Source organism: Micromesistius poutassou, assembly GCF_964030765.1.
Source record: "Micromesistius poutassou genome assembly, chromosome: 10".
In the NCBI taxonomy this organism is placed as follows: Eukaryota; Metazoa; Chordata; class Actinopteri; order Gadiformes; family Gadidae; genus Micromesistius; species Micromesistius poutassou.
The window spans coordinates 15811983-15834798 of record NC_140280.1 but is presented as its reverse complement, the minus strand read 5'-3'; the positions used below and the strand labels follow the sequence as shown (position 1 = coordinate 15834798).

Below are 22816 nucleotides of genomic sequence, written 5' to 3'. Positions count from 1 at the left end.
CTTTATATTATTTTATACACTTTCTTATTTTTCGTTCATAGTTCATTTTCAAAATCATACATTACGTAACCTTGTGCTAGGTATGAATAACAGAATGAAGAAAGAGGGCTCTCCACTAATGGGTTATTATGCTGTTAAGTGGAAAATTGTTGAACTGAACCTTTTAAAGCAATGTTTTCTTGAGAGTAATGGCCTGACAGGTACACAATGTATCCTTTCTACTGCTAGCACTGGGGCCAGTAACCTTTTAATTGAGTGGCCCCCTAGCACGTTTGTTCGCAGCCCTTTGATTAGATGCTTGCATATGGGGGTCTTTTTCCTATTTTGACCACCAGTACCTTGACATCTCTTTCCTCACGAACCATCTCTTCACGCTCCTCCTCTTATATCAAAAAGCTATACCTACTAATAAAAACAGGCCGCTAATTGGCTGTTATTTTTTTCTTCTTCAGTTTCTTCTTGCTCTTCTTTCTTTTTCTTCTCTGGCGAACCGTCATCTAGAATATAGCTTGTTTATTCGTTATGCTCTGGAACGACGCTAGTGCTGCTGTGCGATTTCGGCACAATGTAGAAATCACCATTTTAGTTTCATGATCAAAGCAGTGTGTGTTCATTGGAACTTAAAGGGGTTGAGTTTCCAATGAGACTGCTCACACTGATGGCGCCATACAGCCCCACTACAACTTCCAGCACTGCTCACAACCTAGGACGCATCGCAGCACGAATACCACTCATTATATCTAACCCACACCTAAAATCGTTTTTTCTGTGGGTTTTGTCCTCTCTACTACGGGAAGTGGTGCTCCATGGCTTAACTGGTGTGCCATCCGCATTGCGTGCAAGTGATATTGCAGTTTTGCTCTTATTACATTATTCAAATAAACATGCTTTAACCAATTTCTTGTTTCAGAAATTAGATGTCTTGGTCGCGACAGTCACATGCCTATTTTAAAATGTAACATGGAGGCGCAGCGCTACTATAACATTGTTTGGGGAGAACCCTGTGTGTGTGTGTGTGTGTGTGTGTGTGTGTGTGTGTGTGTGTGTGTGTACTCGTCGTGACTTCAAGAGGATACTGTAAGGCACGACGTTACAAAAGAACAATACCTGCAGTCAGAGCATAGAACGTTTATGAACTGATTTGACAAAAACATAATTTTATGCCTATTTTCTCTTAAATATGGTCTTATTTCAAGAACAGGGATAAAATGGCAGAGATTACTATGTTGAAGATCAAATAAGACTTATATAACGTTTACAAACAATATATTCACTGCTCATTTAAGTCAATACTGTGTGACTTAAGTTTGGCATATACTGCTGGTCTTCCTTGTTGTAGTTCTGTTGCGATAACTATTTTATATTATAAAGCAGGCACTACAATTTTGTTTGTTTTAATATGTTGCAGGAAGCCAAGATAGATTTATATATATATTTATGTATTTTTGTGCGCCCATGCATGGATGGGCACCCAGGTTCCCTGAAATGCATTCAAGAAATTTCCTGGAAAAATGTCCATGTAAGAAAACATTAGCAATGAACATCACATAAGGAGTCCAAGGTTAACATTGAATGGATCACTGAGTAACTGCTTCCCCTACGGTCCATTACTCTATAATACTTTTTTGTATCAATCGATTTTCAACACGCCGGCATTCATGCACCTAGACACACATACACACACACAGCGGACAAAACTCCCTTTGCTCAGTCACTCAGTTTCGCCCTTTTCTCGATCATCATGCCAAAAATGGCCCTCGGATACCGTTGACCCTGCCCGGTGCCGCTGAAGTGGAAGAGACTGATGCCACCGCCAGAGCTGTGACAGCACAAATGGAGCCAAGAGCCTCTCGGCCGCAAAGTTGTTGTTTCCCTCTCCTTCTATCACCGCGCCGCACTGACCCCTGTTGATGTGGTGGATCGCATTCAGAGTGACCCTTGAGCTGTGAACCCCCACCCATTTTGTCACGTGTCAAAATGTCAATATATATTCTTTAGTTTTTCTACAGATTTGTCTTGATGGTACACATATAAAACATGAGGTTGTGCTGAAGCATGACCCATACATCACTCTGTCTAGGTGTTTTTAATTTCCAACTACTTCCCATCGTTCTGGGCAGTTCCCCCCCGGATGTATACTGTGGTAGTTCTTCACATATAATTACTCTCTGTCAACATCGTCATGAACCTTCAGTGTTTTTTTTTTTCTATCATCCCTCCACCTTTTGGTGCTACAGGTGTGCCCAGGGAGACATCGTCACACACACAGCCTGGCTGAACCGCTCCAGCATACTGTACGCCGGGGAGGACAAGTGGTCCGTGGACCCCCGGGTCAGTCTGGTCACCCTGAACCAGGAGGAGTTCACCATCAAGATCGAGAACGTGGACATGACGGACGAGGGGCCGTACGTGTGCGCCGTGCAGACCAGCAGCCGGCCGCGCACCACCTCGGTGCACATCCTCGTGCAAGGTAACACGCGGGCACGCGCACGTGCACGCTCGAGCACTCTCGCTCTCTCTCTCTCACTCACTCTTGTGTTGCTACTGCTCGGTCTCTCTTTGTCGCTCTCTCACTCTGTCTTGTTCTCGCTACTTCTCGTTCTCTCTCTCTCGCTACCTCTCGTTCTCTCTCTCTCTCGCTACCTCTCTCTCTCTCTCTCTCTCTCTCTCTCTCTCTCTCTCTCTCTCTCGCTACCTCTCGTTCTCTCTCTCTCTCTCTCTCTCTCTCGCTACCTCTCGTTCTCTCTCTCTCTCTCTCTCTCGCTACCTCTTGTTCTCTATCTCTCTTGCTTCCTCTTGTTCCCTCTCTCTCTCGCTACCTCTCGTTCTCTCTCTCTCTCTCTCTAGCTTTAAAGGGGATTTGTGTGGTGCCGGTTCTTTTCAAGGAGATGTATTACTGTGTTGTTCCTCTAACAATGTGTTTATCTAAAACATCTAAAACAAAAATGTAAGTTGGATCATATTTGTAAAAAATACTCCTGTTAATCGATTCGAATCAGTTTTGCCATTACCGGAGTTGCACAAGAGGGCATTTTGGGTCCTTTTCAGTCACTGTGTCCTTAGTGAATATGATTGATGGCGTGTCATTCCCTAGCCTCAGCACATGAGGGCACAGCAGAACAAACACCGGCTGCTGATGAATGCAGGTTTACATACAATGGTCTGCAAAGGCAGCAGAAAGGAGTTTGTTGTGAGAGAAATGCACCTGATTAAAATCTTTAATTTATCCAATTCTTTACAATCTCTTGTAGGGATTCTGTCACTTTCCCTGGCTGGGAAATGAAGAACATTTTTAAATTAACCGCAAAAAATGGAAACCATCTTTCTTTCTATCTTTCCTTCTTAACCTTACGTAACCGAGGATAGCACCATTGAAATAGTGGAAAAATGTACAAGGAAAATAAAATCCCACACCATTGCCGGGGGGCTTTTGTTGTGTTTATGGTAGCTTGTATGTCTCTTTGGCCCTTAAAACTCATTATGTATTTGCCCTCTGTGCTGCTAATGTGCTACTAGCAGCTTCTACAACTTGTCAGTTGACCTTGTCAGGATGAGACCACTGTATTGGGCAAATTACTTCTCATGCGCCAGACCTTTCTGGATCTTTCATACTCATGTGTAGGCTGGGCGATCACTCTAAGCGACAAGTATCATGGTCCTTGGTTAGCAGGCTAATTAGCGTTCACAATAACCCAGACCCTAACCCTAGCTCAATGATACAAAAAAGAAAAGAAAAGAAAACATAGTTCTCCGGGCTTCTCCTGCGTTGGAACAAACTGCCAAGTATTGTTTCTGTTTTGTGTTCCACATTGGAGTGTATTTTTTGTATATACCAATTAACACGAAGGAGAAGGGGATGTACACTTTTCTTATGCTTGGCCGCCCCCCCACAGAGGCAAACAATTTTGGCCCCTTCTATTTACTTTCTAATTGTATTCTGAATCAAAACCTCTCAACAAATACAATGCTTGCATTTACATACAGAATTATTGGCAATTAGCCATTGAGGCAAAATTACACATTCTGCTCTGGTGTGTGTATGTGTCATTTACACATATTCTCCTGTTAGGTCTGGACAATATGGGGAAGTCTAATATTGATATTTTTAACCAAATACCTCTACCTATTGATATTGTGACCATATTGTTGGAATTTGTGCTTTGTGCTTTCACAAAATAGTTACACAATATGATTTCTGATCATTACCAATGTAGATAAAATGTTTGAGTGGCAAATAATAGAACAGCCAGAACAGTCTGGTGAAATTTAAAGACTTTACTGTAAGGCAGACTTTAATACCAGGAATAGACCAGGAATAGAACACTTGTGCCATGTTACGATTTTAAAACATCCAAAATCAAAGTTGATATCAAGTCTCATATCACTAAATTCAGATCCAATATCAATATGTTGCGCAGCACAGTGTATACCAACTAACACTGATAACTAGGGGTACAAATGTGAGCTTGAGTAAACAAGTTATCTTCAATTCATAAAATGTTTTTCAATAATGACTGCTCACCAGGTATGTCCCAACATCGAAACCGAAAGTAAAATGGAAAGAAGCACAGCGCTGTTGTGGCTGTGTATTAAAACCATTAATAAAGCTCAGTAGTGGCTTATGCGGCTCTGAATAAGCAATGAGAAACGATAAGTGAAGTGATCATCGGCGTATACCTGCCCAGGAGACTGGGCTTCCAAGCAAAACAGTCGGGCAGCAGCACACACAAAGCACGTAACCATAGCTGAACTCAAACGCAGTTCAGCTGCATACGCCACTTCTTAAAACATCTCATTGGATGTATCATTAAAAGGCTTGCTGTTTAGAAGGTATCCTGCTAGTTCTACAACAATTCAAGGCAGGTCAGAAACTGCATCACCAGCCGAGCTTGGGTGTGGGTTGAATGCACTGTATAAAATACATATTAAAACTAGTGATGGGCATAGATTAATTTTTTTAATCTAGATTAATCTTGGAATTAATCTAGATTAAAATGGCTCATTTGAATTCAGCCGAAGGCATTCATAATATGTGTGTGCTACCTAAATAATGACTAAAAGTAAGTCTTTGAGAACGGGTTTCTCAAGCCAGGTGGCGCATTAGACCAGGGGCTCATCTCCTGTTTCCAAAATGCATCACAAACTCAAACGCGGGAAAATATAACGGCGCCGGGACGCGCTCTCGCTACAGGTCCACGGGACACTCGTCTCCGGTGCGCGTCGCGGCAGCAGCGGCAGCCGGGGCGGCGGTGGGGGCGGCGTTGACGGCAGACGGCTGGTACGCGTCTGGTACGCCTTGGTACGGCCTACCGCCGTACCAAGGCGGGCAGCTCGGAGGAAGATTTGGATTATTACAACAACAACACCAATTATTTTGACGCTCTGATGTCACGATCAACCCAAAACGTGTCATCGCTCACCCAAGTTGTTTCTATCTACATTGTCTCCAGCATATGGCGCGATTATGGACAGTATATTTTATTAAACACTCAGCTTCTGGTTAGTTCAACTTTGAGAATAGATTAACAGCGATATTTTTTTTATCGCCCGATAAGAGTCTCGCGTTAACGCAGCACATTAACGCCGATAACGGCCCACCACTAATTAAAACAGACTTTTAATATGTGTCAATTAGTTGAAACTACTGCAGACAAAAATGTAATTTCTTGCATAATAACCCATCTATTCTACTTTAATTCATTTGTTCGACTGTAAAATGATACATTTCTGACTGCTTATGTTTGGTCAAGTTTTCTAATTTCTATCTTTGTTATCAGGCCTGCTCATCTAAAATAAATGGATGATCGCAAAAGTCTGCAGTTTCATGTTGTAAATTAAATATTTTATTTAAAATGATGTGTTCTACTTTAAAATATATACAGTATATTAGGGATGGAACGGTTCTAGAAAATTAACTGAACTGTTCGGTTGCTAGTCACGTTTCTGGGCATGTATGTAAGGGTCATTCGCTTCAAAAAACGTCTCAGATGATGTGCAGTCGCTTTCCTGGCAGGGCTCAAGACAAACATTTTCTACTAACTTTTTATTTTGGTGGCACCCAAACAAATTTGGTTCCACCTCTTTTTGCAGCTTTGACACAGAATTTGCATATCCGTTGTCAAGTAAAGATCCATCTGTCTACATTCATTTTAAAAGATTCACTCAGTTTAAATAATTTGTCAAATGTTTTTATTAGGTGGTCTTTGTTAGGTGGTCCTTTTTTTTTCGACCGCCAGCGCCTCAACATCTCTTTCCTTGTTCATTCAGGCTCCTCCTACGATTTGAAAAAGCTTTACCTACTAATAAAAACAGGCTGCTAACAGGCTGCTAACTAATAACAGGCTACCCAGTTATTCTCCAGTTATTGATTATATTACCAATGAGTGCTCGAACACTAGCGCCGCCATACAGCCGCGCTATAACTTCCAGCACGGCTTAAAATCTTGAAGCAGCGCCATTACCACTCAGTATATTAAACACAGAACAAGACCTAAAATGGGCGCTGCCTGACTTGGCGCTCTGTGGCTCGTCTAGTGCGCAAGCTGCTTTACATTGAAGCTCGTAGCGACAGCAACCTATTTTCTTTTATTTTTTAAATGGAACATGGTGGTGCTTTACCAAAACAAACAATAGCTCAGGGGGTAGAGCGGGTTGGATGGTAACCGCAAGGTTGCTGGTTCGATCCCCGGCTCCTCCTAGCTGAGTGTCGAGGTGTCCCTGAGCAAGGCACCTAACCCTAACTGCTCCCGATGAGCTGAAAACCGTGACAACCAAAACCGTGATGTATACAGAAACAAAACCTTAATTTATGTGAACTGATTAGCATCCCAAATATATATATATATCAAATACATATATATATTTATGAATACAAAACACTAAAAAATAGCACATTTTGGTTGCCCTAGGTAGACTTGCCAGTAAACACCCGTCTATCAGACTAAGACTTAGACCATGAGCTTGTTGACTGAGAATGTCAACTCTGTCAACACTATGTCTATTTGACATGCAGCTTGAGCTGTCCAATGCACTCCACTGAGCAGCTTCCCTGCCCTCGTTTCCCTTGCCTAGATCCCACACTAGGGACTTCAAACATGTTAGCTTGCCATAAGTCTACTTTCTTCTTTTAGCCCGAAGGCCTCTGCCACCAAGTTGGATGGTGTTTGTGGGGGAGAGGAGCAGATGTTTGGGTTTTGCGCCAATCGATGAGTACAGGCAACAGCAGAAACCTTTTCTGCAAGAGGATTTTTTCGTGAAGCAACGCAGTGTGCACTGTGTGCAATCTGTGTTTATTTTGAAGTGACTGAGAAAATGGCCTAGTGTTTTAGTTAAACTATTATCTGGTTATGCATGCAGTGTGATTAGAAAAGGCAAACCATAAATAATACACTCAATATTCATAGCATTGCAATAGGGGTAAATTCATGGCACACATATTACTGTAAGAGGCATTTATCTTATCTTAAAAGATAAATGCTGGACGGAAAATGCACAAGTTATCAAATTCCAATCATGTGCAGAACAAGCAGTCGCTGAAAGTGTACAGCTAGGTCACATGCAATGCGTAAGCCCCCTATTATCTTCCATCTGCCTCTCTGTACCCTCCTGCCCCCTGACTTTATTAGACAGGGGAATCAGGGATTGAGTTTCCTCGCGCTAAGAATTCCAGGCAACCCAGCAGGTTTTAAGAGTTCAGCATGTGAGCAGACTTTGGTCTCCATCTCCTGTTGTCCGATCATTCTTGTTGTTTAATTAAATTAAGTATCCATCTGGGCCGGGTTCCCGGTTGAAACTTCGGACTTTGGTCTGAATCGGTCTGATATAGTGCGCATGCCGCTCAGAAAGCCCCTAATCTAAAAAAAAACACATGACCGAATGTTGCAGCACAGAAGTTATGAGCAAACTTTTTTCCAACATTTTGATTAATTTGTTTACAACAGGGAAGGAGGGAAGTGGGGACTCTGATCCAGATTGCTGCGGTGATTACACGCTAATCCTTGCGTGTAGTTGTCTGGTGATAAACTGTTACCTCTTTAATGGGTTACCTTTGCATACCCCCTTTTGTTTTTTCAATACGCACACAGACACAAACGCACGATGGCACGATCTCGGCAGACGGTGTGGGCAGTGGGTGGGCTGGCTGGTTCTGCTTCCAGAGCAGGTGTGCCATGCCTGCGGGGTGGGGGCGACGGGGGGGGGGACGGATCGGCTCAACGTAGGTAGCGGGGTGAGAGCCAGAGATACCTTTCCAAACCCTCTATCTCTCTCTGTCTCTCACCTTCACCCGACCTTGCCCGCCTGTCTCGTTATCATTCCCTCTGCGTCAAAATAAATAAAGATGGACTCTGAAGACACGAGGAGAGATAAAGCAGGGCGACTTTTGTCAGCCTGGAATAGACGAAACCCCGGTGTCTCGAATTAGACACCCGAGATGCTGCTGCTTTTTTGGGGGGTTCTCCCTGTACCGGTACCAGTCAGCGTTGGTAGGAACTGGGCCGTCTCTGCTGTCTCGTCATCTTCCAGGCCTTTCAGATCACATCGGGAGCATGTGACAGCCCGGGCCCACACCAGCTCCATCCCTTTGCCAGAGATATTTCACTCGCTTTTACTGCAAAAGTTGCCCAAATTGAGACAGAGAAGGATCTCCGTTTTAAATTGGGTATCGAAGCAACGTTGTGGACCAAGCTTCCTCAGCGTTTTCCTTGGATAGTAAAGAAATATTCAAAAGCTAGCCAGGAGGGTTTAGCTGAAGACATCTCATTAAACTGATAAACAATTGGAACGTTTCTGTACCAGTTTGTGTGCTCCAAACACGTATATTCTCCGCAAACCGTATTCATCTGGGATGAAAGTTTAGGAGTTTATTTTCCTTTCAACATTAAAAAAGAAGACACTTTGATAGTTCAAATATAGTAGATTTCTCCTCCTCAGCAGATCCAGAATGCGTAAAATATAGAAAAAGGACTTAAAAAATAAACCGGGAACAACAAAAATGGAAAGGTTATCTGCGGTTTTGGATGTCTGGCAGAATTCAGAACTGTCTCGATCATCGCCTTGGTAACAACAAAGCAGGGAAATGATGGGTAGAATAAAGGACATGAAATAATAAAAGGTCATTCCAAAGTGGTAAACAGCTTATGCCGTTTTAACACACTGCACACATTGTATCCGATCATGAGAATATTATGTGGCTCTTATCCTTTAATGTAAAAGATAGCAGTTGAACCCTCCCTCACCCTTTTCCTCAAGTCAAGATGAGTGTGGATCCGTTTTTTTATGGTCGTGTTTAGTCTTGTGCTTTAATATTTTGGTTCCGACATGTTGGCTTTTTGTCTCTCACACACACACACACACACACACACACACACACACTGTTCTGTCAAATATATCCTTATCAGACCGAATTTATAAATATAATCATTCATTGCATATTATTAATGATTTTGAACCTTTCAATTTGTAGTACTGAATCAGTGTATGCTGCTGAGCTTTAATGAGTTTTTGCAGAAGGCCAGTAGCCTTGCCCTTTAGCACACCATAGCAGTAATGCCATTAACACGCTTAGGGGTTGTAACTGTCAGCACAGGCTGACACCAGCTCTGTTGCCAAGAGAATACACACATTTTTTAACGTAAGCCATAGGCCATCATTCAGAGGTACTATGCATATCATCATGATGGAACTTTTTTTTTGTGGTTGCTCTGCTCACTAAGATGTTTTAAACTCAGAGCCCACAGAGCATGAATTCCGCTTCTAATTTGGAGCACAACCCAAAAAGAACTGGAATCATTTTGTTTTTAACGGAGCAAAGCACACGCAGAGCCGATGTAGTGGGGCTGTATTTTATTCCGCTCGCTTTGTCTATTTTGGACTTGAAAATGTAAAGGCATTATTTTGCATGTGTCCCGACATGACTTTGTGCTTTGGGCTTTAGTGTTTAGAATACAAATAAGAACAATGTTACAGGCGGTGCTCTTTGCCACCTTCTACATTAAAGGGCAACTGTTTTCATTAGAATTATTATTAGAATTTCATACATTTCCATAAGAAATGTATTCATTAAATGTTGAATTGTTGACACAAGCACGCACACACGCACGCACACATGCACGCACGCAAGCAAGCAAACGCTTAATTCCATAAGCCATTTGGTGAGGAAATTGCAATCCTTCAGAGAGAAACTACAGCACCCACAATACATACACAGCATTGGTATGCATGACAGTTCTGTAAGGAATCTGTAAATAAGGCAGTTGGAGTCAATGGGCACATTGATGTCTCCCATTTGTCCCATCCTGCTATCTGTGGTTTGGATACATGATTCTACTTCATAGTGGCTTCTTTCTTTTTCCTTTTGCTTGATCCAAACCTCTGACGAACTAGAGCGCCTTTTGAGCGCCAACAACAGAACCGTAAAAAAAAACATCATCCTCTTGGTTTTTGCAATCTTGGAATTCCAACAGACAACAGGATAGTCATTGGAAGTAGTTAACAACCTTTTTTATGCACAATTAAAACTAGACTCATTGAGGCGTGCTTTTCAACAAAGCTGATTAGCAATGGTGTAATTTGCACAAGCCTTGTTTGATAGACATCATTTTGATGTCAAATTTTTGACTGCTGTTTGGAGTCTGAAATCCTTTTTTATTCGTTTTGCAAACAGACGTTTCTGTTTAGGGTTGAAAATACATCTGCATATTCTTTCCATACATTTACCATACCAAATGAGCTACACGTCTGATTAAATATTCATGATCAAAGTCAATGTCATTATCATTTATCTGAATATTATTCTTTGCTAGTTTTGTCCCTATAAAAGACAAAAGGGGCTCTGTTTGTTGTCAAATGTGTGTTATTCATGGTTTCTCCTGCCCTTTCTTTTTAGTTATATATAAAGAGAGTATTTTATATGTTTACTTGTTAAATATCTGCACTTTTCATCACATTTCAAAAGGGAGCAGTGCACAGTTTGTGCACTGCTGAGTGAGTATAATACAAATGTAATCACGGCAACAAAATCTCTTTCATCTTTCTTTCGCATCTTCCCAACCATGTCTCTAGGCAATTTAAGATGTTTCAGCAAAATAATCACACAACAAATATAATTAATATTTCATTATGTTTTCCATACAACAGCTAATTGTGTTTGGTTTATACTCAATGAAGATCTCAAATAATGTGACCAACCCAGAAACAATGTTTTCACAAAATAGGTGTGTGGCTTCAATTCCTTGCACCTGCTGAACTACTTGTGTCACTGTTGGAGTCTAAATTAATGTATGCATTTCCCCTGGTGTTGTTAAAGCCTGCGCTCACCTTGATTAATAGTTGGCATAATCGTAAGCCCACAAAATGACTTTAGGCAATTGTGAGATGCCGTTGAAGGGTAATTGCTCAGCCCATTCTTATTTAAATTGCTCATTCAAAGTTAATGGATGGACATGTTTAAATTATGCCCCCACCGCCCCCTGCTGTAGTTTCTATCAATTAGGATTATTTACCAGCTTCCACTGTTATTGAACTACAGAGCTCAGCTTTATGTGAGCCTGTTTTGGAAGCTGGATTCCAGCAGTCCTACTGTTATAGCAGAACTTGTGGGGTGGGAGATGGCACGGGGGCCTGAGCCCGAAACCAAACCCTTTCAGCGGTTGAGTTACGACTTGGTTCCGGTTTGGTGATGGAGATATTCCATAGAAGAAAAATGTACTCGCTCAAGTCGAGGAAGCTAACCGAAGGGAATTTTAATAAGTGCATTCCTGCAGAAGCCAGTCTACAGTCCCCAGTGCTGATTTGATACCTTTACAGACACGTTTTTAAAGTTCACTCCTGCGGGCCGAGTTTGCGATTGTCAATTGCGTAATTACAGATCCCAGCCTCCAGAAGCAAGAGTGGATGAAACAAATGTGAAGCAAAATAAATTGAAATGCCCTGAGCTTGCTTGCCATCAGACTTTAGCTATTAGAGCTAGGGTAGGCATTTTGGCGAAAACAGCCAGAGTAAGTTACATTTCAAAAGTATCCAACCGAAGAAATCCTCCCTTCAGGCCTCCCTCCACAGCCCCTCCCCTAAAACATCTGACCTGCTCCTGGCTTTAAGAATAGGTATGCCCAGCCTTTCAAAAGACCTGTCATGTGCAATGAGCGCATGGGCAGAGTGCACGCAGGTAGCCGGCAGGGGTGTGTGTGATATGGACAAAATCTTGGATCATGACATGGGTCATATCATATCTCGATACTGACATCCATCACAATAGCAAGTTTTCTTCTTTCTTCTTCTACTTTCTAAATTGTATGAAAGAAATGTCTACCAAGAATAACACCATGCCTCATTTTTGATAATCCTGCCAGCTAACTAAAAATGAAAGGCACTTTCTCTTTTCTCCTTTTATTTTGAAATGACGTTGAGCAGTGCTGTCAAGGTTAGGGTTCAAATAAAAACAAATTGGATATTCAACATATGAAGAACTGAATAAAGTAAAGAACCATCTGCCAAGAGTGCTGCCAATAAACAAAGTAAGTTTATGAATATGAATTAAAAAAGTAAACATCACTAGGTTTCAGAAATGTCCAGTACTGCAGTCAGTAAACAAAATAAGTACCGTGTATCTTGGCTCGTTCACAGGTCGGTTGGTATAGTGTCAGTGAATCCAGTGTTTCAGCTTGAATACAAACACTACATTAGATTAAAATGTTGAGATTATTGTTTGGTTGAGCCTTCTAGGAAGGAGGTGGGGTGTGTTACAAGCAAAGGCAACTTTATGATACATTTTTAATACCGTTGTTGTGTATGTGCATTATAAATGAGCGATGTTGTACATCATAATAAACCGCTGCTCAGAAGGAGCTCCACACATCCACACACACAGTGTTACTGAGAAGCACAACCCTCTCTTGGGCGCCATCATCAAAATCAACGAGCTTCACATATCCGCACACAGGCACACTAAAGACTCTTTCAAACTCATTTGCGATTGTCTTTTCTTTTCATCACGTGGTTTGGTTCTGTTTCACGCTCCTCCATGTTTGTTTTTGTATTAGACAAGAACGTGTAGTGAATGTAAAGCTGGGTCAGAATGACGGAAAATACTGCCGTGAAGTAAGATAGCGATAGATGGATATATCTATTGATAGACATTTTTCTCTCGTCCCCCGATACATAGCGTCATATCGAACAGCCGTAGTAGCTGGGTAGGTAGGTACATAGACAGACAGGTAAGCCATCCAATCATTTCATTAGGAATGAATGAATTGATCGGACTGGCTAATTACAGGCCTGCAACAGCCACAGATTGATTTTCTTTTTTGTCAGAGCATTAGATGTATGATTTCTGTCAGAATGTAAAGAGAATTTCAACAAATATGCTCCTAAAATAAATGGCATACTCTAGATTTCCTCCAAAGTTTGATTTGTGAGACTAGTGAGCATGTGGTTTGGAACCTGCCATATGCAAACTGTTAAGCTGCAACATGGAGAAGGGTTGGTACTTGTTGTTGGGGCTTTTTCACCAGTTCTTGGTGTAGAGAAGTCTGTTGATGGCGTAACAGTTGTTTATGTCATCTGGTTTACAAGAGGGCCGGACCTTTTGGTTGTTAACAAAGGCCTAATCTATTCCGTTGTGGTATCGTATTTACAAAGAGTGAAGCAGTGGTGGCTGATACGATAGCCCCACCACTATGGTAAATGGATAGATGCAAATACTTCAGTTTGTTTACCACTGTGTTGCTTGCAGTGAATGGAGCCTTGGTGGTTGAAGTAGCATGTGAGAGGTCTAGATTACCGAGACACTCACTGCTGTTCCTCAAGAGTTGGGGGAAAAATTTTACTTGAAAGCGTTTGGCTCGCGGGACTTGTCGGGGACAGAACCTAGCATCGTTGCTGGGGTTCAAGGACGGATTAAGTGATTTAGTATTTTTTTTATCAGCATAACTAGGACGGGTACAAAACAGCGAAGTGTGTTTCAAAGCAAAGTAGTCCATACGCATGGGGAGAGAGTCCTGTTCTCTGAAGAAAAAATGGCCTTTTAATGTGAAAGAATACACAGTACCCTTTCAAGGTTGGTGTGTCAAGCAAGCCACATTACATCGATTATTTAGTTTGGCTGATTGAGGTTAAACACCTGGTCAGATGTCTACAATCAGTCAACAAGTTCATTAAATGACCAAAACTGCCATGTTTGACTCATAGAGCAGGAATAGGGAATATAGAAAATATAAATGTATTTTTTGAATCCCCTGTAGTCATTACCCCTTTGTGATCCTTACCGTTAAAGGAGAATCCTGAGAACAATTCCTGTGCTGTTTTTTGCCGCTCATGCTTTGTCTGAATTAATGAATTAATTTTTGGAGGTATGTCAGAGAATGACTGGGTTGATAAGTGCTATGGCCCCTTTTGTTGCACCATTGTAATGAAATAAATTCACCTTGTCTTTCAAAGAATGGTATTATCAGGAAGGGCACACAAAATCCCAAATGAAATATAAGAGTTGTGTTGAAACATGGCATGGAACTCAGTCGGCATTCATTAGATATGAAGAGAGAAAGGAAAGCAGAGACTTATTTATTTATATTTATTAGCATATTTTTATAATATTAAATAAAAGATGATAATAATAATATTACATATTTATCTTGGTTCAACATGTTTTGGTACATGTTTTATACCCAACTTACATTTGCTCAGAATTTTGTGTTGTCTTTTCTATCTTTGCAAATGATTACACCAAATATCAAAAATAACAAGTTAAAAACATAATATTTGCACAGGAACATGGCAACTCAAAGCAACAAAATATAGCGACCTTGGGACCGAACTGTTGGTACCCTCCCAGAAAATCCCTCTTGCTCCTTAACTGCGTCACCATGATTAATACACTTATGGCTGTGTAATTTCCATGGTGGTGAATATGCCGCAACATTTTCTCCTTGACCTGCCATTCAAAACCAAAATCCTTGCCACAACAGTGACAAATATGCTAATGAGGCGCATGATTAAACTGCATGTTGACCTGACACGTATAAACATACACAGTAGGGATGAGGAGAAATACCTCAAAATTATAATCAGATACACGGTCCAAATCCCAGCGATTTATATTGTGTTAGGGTATTTTTCAGGGCCGGGCAGCAACAACAACTTTTTTACTTGGTAGCACTATACAAAGTTATCATTGGGGCAAAACAACTGAGCACCTGTGACAGTGGAAATTCTAGTTGAAGAAATAACAATAGAAAGTCACGTATATCAGTACATTTGAGGTCACAGAGAAAAATGCTTTAGGAGTTGCAAACAGTTCTTCTCAAATTCTTCATTACAGGTGCACAAATCCCATTCTACAAATAACATATGTAGAAACTCATACGTTCACATAGTGGCTACAGTTCCTGCAGTGAACATTGAACACAAAAATAATACATTTACAGAAATCATTAAATAGTTAGCTAATTAACATTGAACTGAAACCAACTAGATAGTATTTCCACGATTAACATGTTCAGAGCTCCCAGCACAATTCTGCATGTTTGAAGTATTTATTCATCAATATCTTACTCTTACTCTCTTACTCTACTTGAACTTGAACTTCAAAATAAAGGCGTCAAACTGCAAAAACCGCTATTGAGATGTGTGCTTTTTGTTAATAAACCACTAGGGCAGTGCTATTATGCTATTGGTTTCAATTTAAGTCTTGATGTTGGGATGTTTCTGGCAGGGGGATCATTATTGTAACGCGTTGTGAACTCCTTGAACCTATTTCATGCAGCCTCTGAAAAACAATGTATTACTTCGCAACCACAAATGTTTTGGGATATTTAATGATAATTCAAGCTCCAAAACGTTAAATAAATAATAATAACAGCAGTATATAATGGATTTGTAAGATGTCGGAAAATGACAAATCATTTTCGATTTCACTATTTTTGTAATTTATGAATTCCCTGAAGAGTTCTCGCTTTATCGAATACACATTTGCGGCCTGACTACACAGTATACATAGCAGATGCTTGTGGAGAATCCTAAACGTGATCTTCATTCATTTATTAATGAATATTTGAAACAAGTGTTGGAGGGCGACATTCGCACTGCAGATTTGATTTGATTTTCACACCATGGCAGTGGGTGAGTGGATGGAGGCTTTAGACTCGTCCTGAGGGGCACAGGGGGAGACAGAGCACCACGGGGAGCCAGACCACCTAACATGGTGCACCTGCACCCAATTAGCCGTCCTTAAAGGGTTTCCTGGCAGTACAGAGGGCAGGCCTGCAGAGTGACACAGCCACACTTCAGTCACACACCGGTGATATTTGAATGAATTGTGCGTTGGATCGCAGGTGTTCTTCCTGTTGCTTTTGCGTGTGCTCTCCGATGAAGGCCAGTGGGCCGACATGGAGCCGCCGGTGTGTGTTCACCTGGTATGGGGGCCACGGTCTGATCAATGGATAAGGATCCAACACGGCCTCGGCTATACACAGACACATATTGGAATGTAATCTCAAACACAGATCAGTCACTCACACAGATACGCAGCCGCCGCTGAGGTCAGGGAAGAGTGGGCGAGGAAATCGACTTTTCTTTGTCCCTTAGTAACTCACAACTAATAACTTTCTGTACCGCCTTTTTCATTTAATTCTATGCTTTAGTAATACTGAGTAAATTATTACAATTATATATATATATATATATATATATATAGGCATATATAGGCATATACATATATATTTATATATATATATATATAGTATATATATATTTATTTATAAATGTCAAGAGGACTGAATCATTTCATTTTATTTAACTGCTTCATTTTTAGTCTTCACTCAACAAAAGCCAAGCTGTGATAACGGCTTTCGGCTTTTTCAGCCACATTTTGGACGAGGCCATGACCCATGTTGAAAGGAGGGTTGGCACTCAGGTTTCCCTCTGAGTGTGTGAATGGCACGGCAGCAGCAAAGCCACACATGGTAACATTTCAACTTTTCTTGAGCCAAACGGTAACGAGGACCAAATCCAATGACGCTGTTTTTCTATCTATCGATCTATCTATCTACAAGAGCCCATCGAGGTGGGACCCTCACTGCTCAACAACAAATTAAACCAAAGTTAGTTTTTTGGGAGCACATTGGAAATGCCTAACTCTTTTTCCCTTCTCTTTCTCCACAATCTACTCTCACAGTACCGCCAAAGATCATCAACCTGTCCAGAGACCTTGTGGTAAACGAAGGCTCCAATGTCACCCTGATGTGCCAAGCCAGCGGTAAACCAGAGCCCTCAATAAGCTGGAAACTAATCTCTCCTTCAGGTAATCTATGCACCCCGAACACCATCACTCACTGCCACGTCTGCCTTTGACCTGTTGTGTTCTCGTCCCCTCCTCTCATATCAAATTCCCTTATTTGAAGCTGCATTCATTAATTCATGTCTGATCTAGAGGACGAGAAGTAAAACTTGCAGCCCGTCCCACCAGTGCTGAAGTGTCCCTCATTGTCTCATTGTCTTCATTCCAATGCACTTGTTCTTCCAACACAGACATTGCAACAAACCCCGCCCTATGTGCATTGGGTCCAGGCTAGAGATCCTGGAAAGTCCTCACTTCCTCAAAACAGAGGGAAAATAGCGTGCAACAGCTTGCAGGCGACTCAGGGATGACACCTTAGCTTGGTATCAACGGAGAACACCCTGGAATTAAAAGCAAAAATGTTCAATTAGAGCACTATTTACACCCAAGGGGGATTAGTCCAGCTGGTATTTATTCGTCCCTCTAGTCCTCTCCCTCAAATGTCACTGCTTTAGCCCTCTCTCGTGCTGTTGAGCGAGCCGTCTATAACATCGAATGAGACCCGCTGAATTATCCACTCAACCTTTTGCGTGTAATTACTGTTTCCCAATCACCATTACGCCGCAACGGAACAAAGGACGCCAAACTAACCACATTGTAACCGAACTAATTCCACCGGGTAACTAGACGGGACGTTAATGTTGTTGACGCTCAGAATAAATGCCAGGAGCACGGAGGTTAGTGGCGGGGCTATTGTGTGCTGGGGCCCGCTGGCGGCTCGCTGGCATTGTACATGACTCAACAGCGTTTGGCACGCTGCTCTTATCTCCCACGCACAAGCACGTAAAAGCCTAATGTGCGTTCTATTTTCACATCCAGAAGGTGTCCGCTCTTCCCTTAATCAGACGGTGCGCCGGCTTTGTGCACAGTCCCATTTGAAAGCGATGGGGGCGGCCTCGCGCTTTAGTCTCTTTTATTCCCCTCGCCTTTGTCTCGTGACATGTATCTGGGGATTGAAATGTAAATATGACAGCGGCGTGACAGACCTGTCTTTTAAGGAGAACAAGGAGAGGATATAGCAATGCCTGCCCTGCCCTCCCCCCAGGAAAACGAAAAGGAGAGAGCGAGGTTTAGACTGGTTTATGCATGTTTCCTTGAGACAAGAGGTAAGCCAGTCAGGGACGATAAGTAGTGGACTGGCACCAGGGATAGCTGACTAAAGGGCAGCCATGATGGGCCACAGGAGGCTGCAGAGACCAGCGGCTCCACTGCATGTATAATATATAATCAAATTCAATTGTATTATATTCCAAATTCTCTGCTTGGTGGAACCCGAACCATGGTTAATGTAGATTAAAGAGCATGTTCATGGCAATTGCTAAAATAATCTCACACCTCTGCTCTGCTGCCGGGAAAGAAATATGTGAGCGTACTTCACTGCCTAAACTCATATGAGAATAATGACACTGCACAGAGTGTGAACAGACTGTGAGCAGTCACAGCGATCATTAAATCATCTTTGTGTGCACGCGGACCGTGACTTGTAAGGAACTTTGGCCACCCTGCGGATTTGGTAACGGCTGGGGTTAGTCTTTTGATCTGGAACCAGTGCTTTGATATTATCAGTTAAATTGAAATGAACAGAATAACGCATCTATAAATGTTACCTTAAGTCGGGTTGTGGTTGCGTTATATAACTTTTATATACTGTTATATGTATCTTATGTATATATATAACTCTATCTTATTCCTCTGTTAAGAATCACGGTAACTTTAATTTGAAGCATCAAATAATACAATATTTGAGAATACAGGGGAATAATGCAAGACTCAAGATGACAGTGTCTGCTCCCGCAATCTGTGTACTACAGTGACATTATTTGACCTACACTACTTACAACAGTCAGAATAATTGTGAGCAACCCCAAGATATAACCCCCAAGAGATAACTCCTTATACATTTCTGAGTTCTTCTTTTCGATTCAGTTTTTGTTAGTTGTGCCTCAAGGACTTGGATTCCGCTCTGAAAGCGTTGCCTCCAGAAGACAGGCGGAATACAGCAGAGAATCACAAACAAACAAACTATTCAGCCCACCTATAATGCCTGCAGACCCATACAAACAAGACAATCAAGGCTGAGCTTCGAGTGATGCCCTGACACGTACCCAAGGAGTGGGAATGTGTGCTTCTTGTCTCTGACTATTGCACACTCTACTGAATAGGAAATGGCCTCCGTGGACGGACAGCATAGCAGTCTGATGGCTGGAGGAGCCGGTTTCCACTGCTATCCTCAGTGGAGCTGACTCAGCCCCAAATGGGCAGGAGGTACATCTGGAGACGCTCATGGTTGACTTAATAAGAAGTGGGTCCATCCGATTATTTTTGTTTAATTTCAAATTAGAAGCATGCTGTCGCTCGCTATGTAGCGACTCCAACATCTGGCTCCTATCGAATAGAGGATTCTATAGACCGTGTGTTTGCTTTGTTGTTCACCGAATGTAATGCTGATGTCCTCCCTGAAACCATTACCCAAAGCATCTGCTATACTGTATAAGGGTCCAATTTTGGAGCGAAGATAGATGATCTAATGTTAGGCTAGACCTGCAATGGGACATTAAAGATTTAATGTCGTTTGCAAAAGGGGTTAGAAAAATGAGTTGCGTGAAAAACCGAATAGGATGTTGAATATACTCTGAATATAATATGTGTAATAGATTTACACAACACAATACAATGTTGACATGTATCAGCATTCACCAGATGCATCCGTGTTAGAATTGACATGAAGCTGATTGGATGGCAACCCAATGGCAATGCGTGATGGTGATGTAACACTTACTTTACTTATCGTATTGTGTACTGTCATGCCCTTGGGCAATGACCCACGCTGAGCAGCAGACACAGTCCCCTAGCTTGTCCAATAGAGTAGCCAGACAGCGGTATAGCAGCAGACTGATGGGTTGAATTCTTCCAATTGTGAAGACTGCTGGAATGCTTTTGGCAGATGCCAGGGCTTTATATGAAAATAATTTGATGTCTCACTGTAATAAGCGGATGGACTAACATCATTCCTACTTTATGGTTTTCTTTTTTTCTTTTTTTTCGATCAGGCAGTTGAAGCATTGCAGGTGTATGATTGTCTCTGCACATTTGCGAGCAGCGTCGATTTAAAGTGCATTACCGGCGAGAGACGTTAAGGAGTGATCCTTTGTAGGAGAACAACCTTCTCAGTTGTCGAGCAGGGAGGAGAGCATGATAAGGGCACCACTGGATTGAAACCAGGTTAGCTTTATCAGTAAATAAATTAAAGGTAAAATAAGCTCTGCTGGGAAAATGCTTGGGTAAATGGCGTGTAAATCATCTCACCATCGCAACACTCAATGCGTTTCTTCCTTTAGCTTCAGAAAACGAATACAGTGAGCTACAGTGTTCTTCTTGTCACTTGAAGGGTATTTGAATATGGCCATTGAAGAACAAAAAAAGCACTGGATTGATTTATTTGTACTCAGAATGTTATTATTGAATGGAACCAATATTTTCTATATTTTTCACTTTCTTTTCCAAACGTTGACGAAAGAAATGATGCCTTGAAATGTTTGAAGGGAAACTGCATTTTTCATTGTGAATGTGTGACTGTGACTTTAAAGGGCGATGGGTGTTTGAGTGTCATTGCTTGTTTTGTTTATGTACTCTGAGTTTATTTATTGAAGTTGTTAAAAATAAGCACTTTGATGAAGACATTTTAAGCACATTGATGAAGAACGATGCATCCAAGGTTAGCGGGATTACTTTGTCAACCTCTCAAAAGTTGTGAGTGCTCGTATATTGGAAATATATAGCAAGCAGAGTAGCCAGGTTATAATTTGGGACCTATTTGAATAATTCTGCTCTTGCATTAAGTCGTTAAGTGGTATAGTACTTTAGTAGACATATAATTATAGATAAATTAAAAGCAAAAAGTTAGGGAATCAAATCACAGGAACATCAGTTTATGGAATTGACAATTTAAATATTATTATGATTTGAATTTGAAGGGTTTTCACTCTAGTGAGCTAAAGATATTTGAGAGCAAAATGAATACCCTATAGAAGCACAGGAGAAGACACATGCAATATGAATGTAACCCTTGGTCGTGTCCTGGCACTTAATGTACGCATTTATTGTATGTTGTACGTCCTGGCAAAAAAAGTACTCAGCATCGTGTAGCATCTTACCTTAGCTATCTTTGTTGTATACGGGGAATGGGTTAACCTAGCAATTGCTAGTGCTTGGCACTTATTTCTCTGAACAACCTTACTGTACTGACAGTGATATTTTATTGTTTCTGTTCTGAAAAATGTACGCATTGTAAGTCGCTTTGGATAAAAGTGTCTGCTTAATGCCCAAAACTTAATAAACATTTGGACTGGTGCACCTTTGAAAGGGAGAGACTCAATAGGTAGTTGGCAACTTAGCCAAACGTACCGTAAAGAACCTATAGGAAAGCAACCTGTAGATCTAGTGTTACACAAGCAGTGTCTTTGCATTATTATGCATTCCGTCGTGACAAATGTTGATGTGGTGACAAATGCACTTGCAGAAGTGTCGTCTTGTCCACCCAGTAGATTATTACCTACTGGATCCTAATTAGTTACCAATTAGTGGCCTTCTAACGAAATAGAATATGCACGTGCCGCATGTGTAATGAACTGTTGGATGATTGTGTGTAGGAGTGTGTGGATGAACAGGAGAGAACAATTGCAGAAGACATCACAGTCACAGCCCGGGGCTCATCCCCCCATATCCACTGTGTAACCGGTTTAATTCTGCCTCATTAAATTAGAAGCAGTTGCATCTTTCATACGCCTCCTCTTCATGTGTCGTCACGGCGCCCCGTCACCCCGAAACACAGAACACACAAGCCTGAAAGATAAGCATGATGCAGGCAGGGAATCAATCCATGCTGATGCAGTCCTGAGGACACATGATGTTGAGAGAGAGAGAGAGAGAGAGAGAGAGAGAGAGAGAGAGAGAGAGAGAGAGAGAGAGAGAGAGAGAGAGAGAGAGAGAGAGAGAGAGAGAGAGAGAGAGAGAGAGAGAGAGAGAGAGAGAGAGATTATATTTGCATAGCAAGATATCCATTGGCCTTCCAACAATTGAGTTTCTGCACACTAATCAACGTGTAATCTATGCATCTTCATGACAGTCAATTCTATTATAAGGCACTGTGTGGGTGGGAAACGATGTGGCACGTTTTACATATTGATGTACAAGCCCACCTTAAACACCCTATGTTGAAGAATATGTGAGGGTGTATTTGAGGGTCAACATTGCAAATTACAATATTGCACGCAACCATTGAATGTGTCTGCTTTTACTAATGCTCCCTTGGATATGTTCCAGGGACACAATAAAACGTGTACCACGCCAACGCATTCTGCGATACGTGACACTATACAACCGAAAACACCCGTTTTTTTTCCCTCGCTCCAATAATGAAAGATGCAAAGTAGACACAAAAATGTGACCAATATCTTTATTCAGACTATACTTTTAGACTTATATTCA

General features: G+C 41.5%; 1 protein-coding gene across 2 annotated transcripts in view; it reads left to right on the top strand.

Annotated features, from left to right (window-relative positions):
- Nucleotides 1–22816, top strand: part of ntm (neurotrimin) — a 271917-nt gene that overhangs the window by 237340 nt on the left and 11761 nt on the right. For both annotated transcript variants that reach the window (XM_084473817.1, XM_084473818.1), the window contains 2 exons: nucleotides 2238–2470; nucleotides 17168–17293. In XM_084473817.1, coding sequence (XP_084329943.1) covers nucleotides 2238–2470; nucleotides 17168–17293 — 359 coding nt within the window. The remainder of the gene's footprint in view (nucleotides 1–2237; nucleotides 2471–17167; nucleotides 17294–22816) is intronic.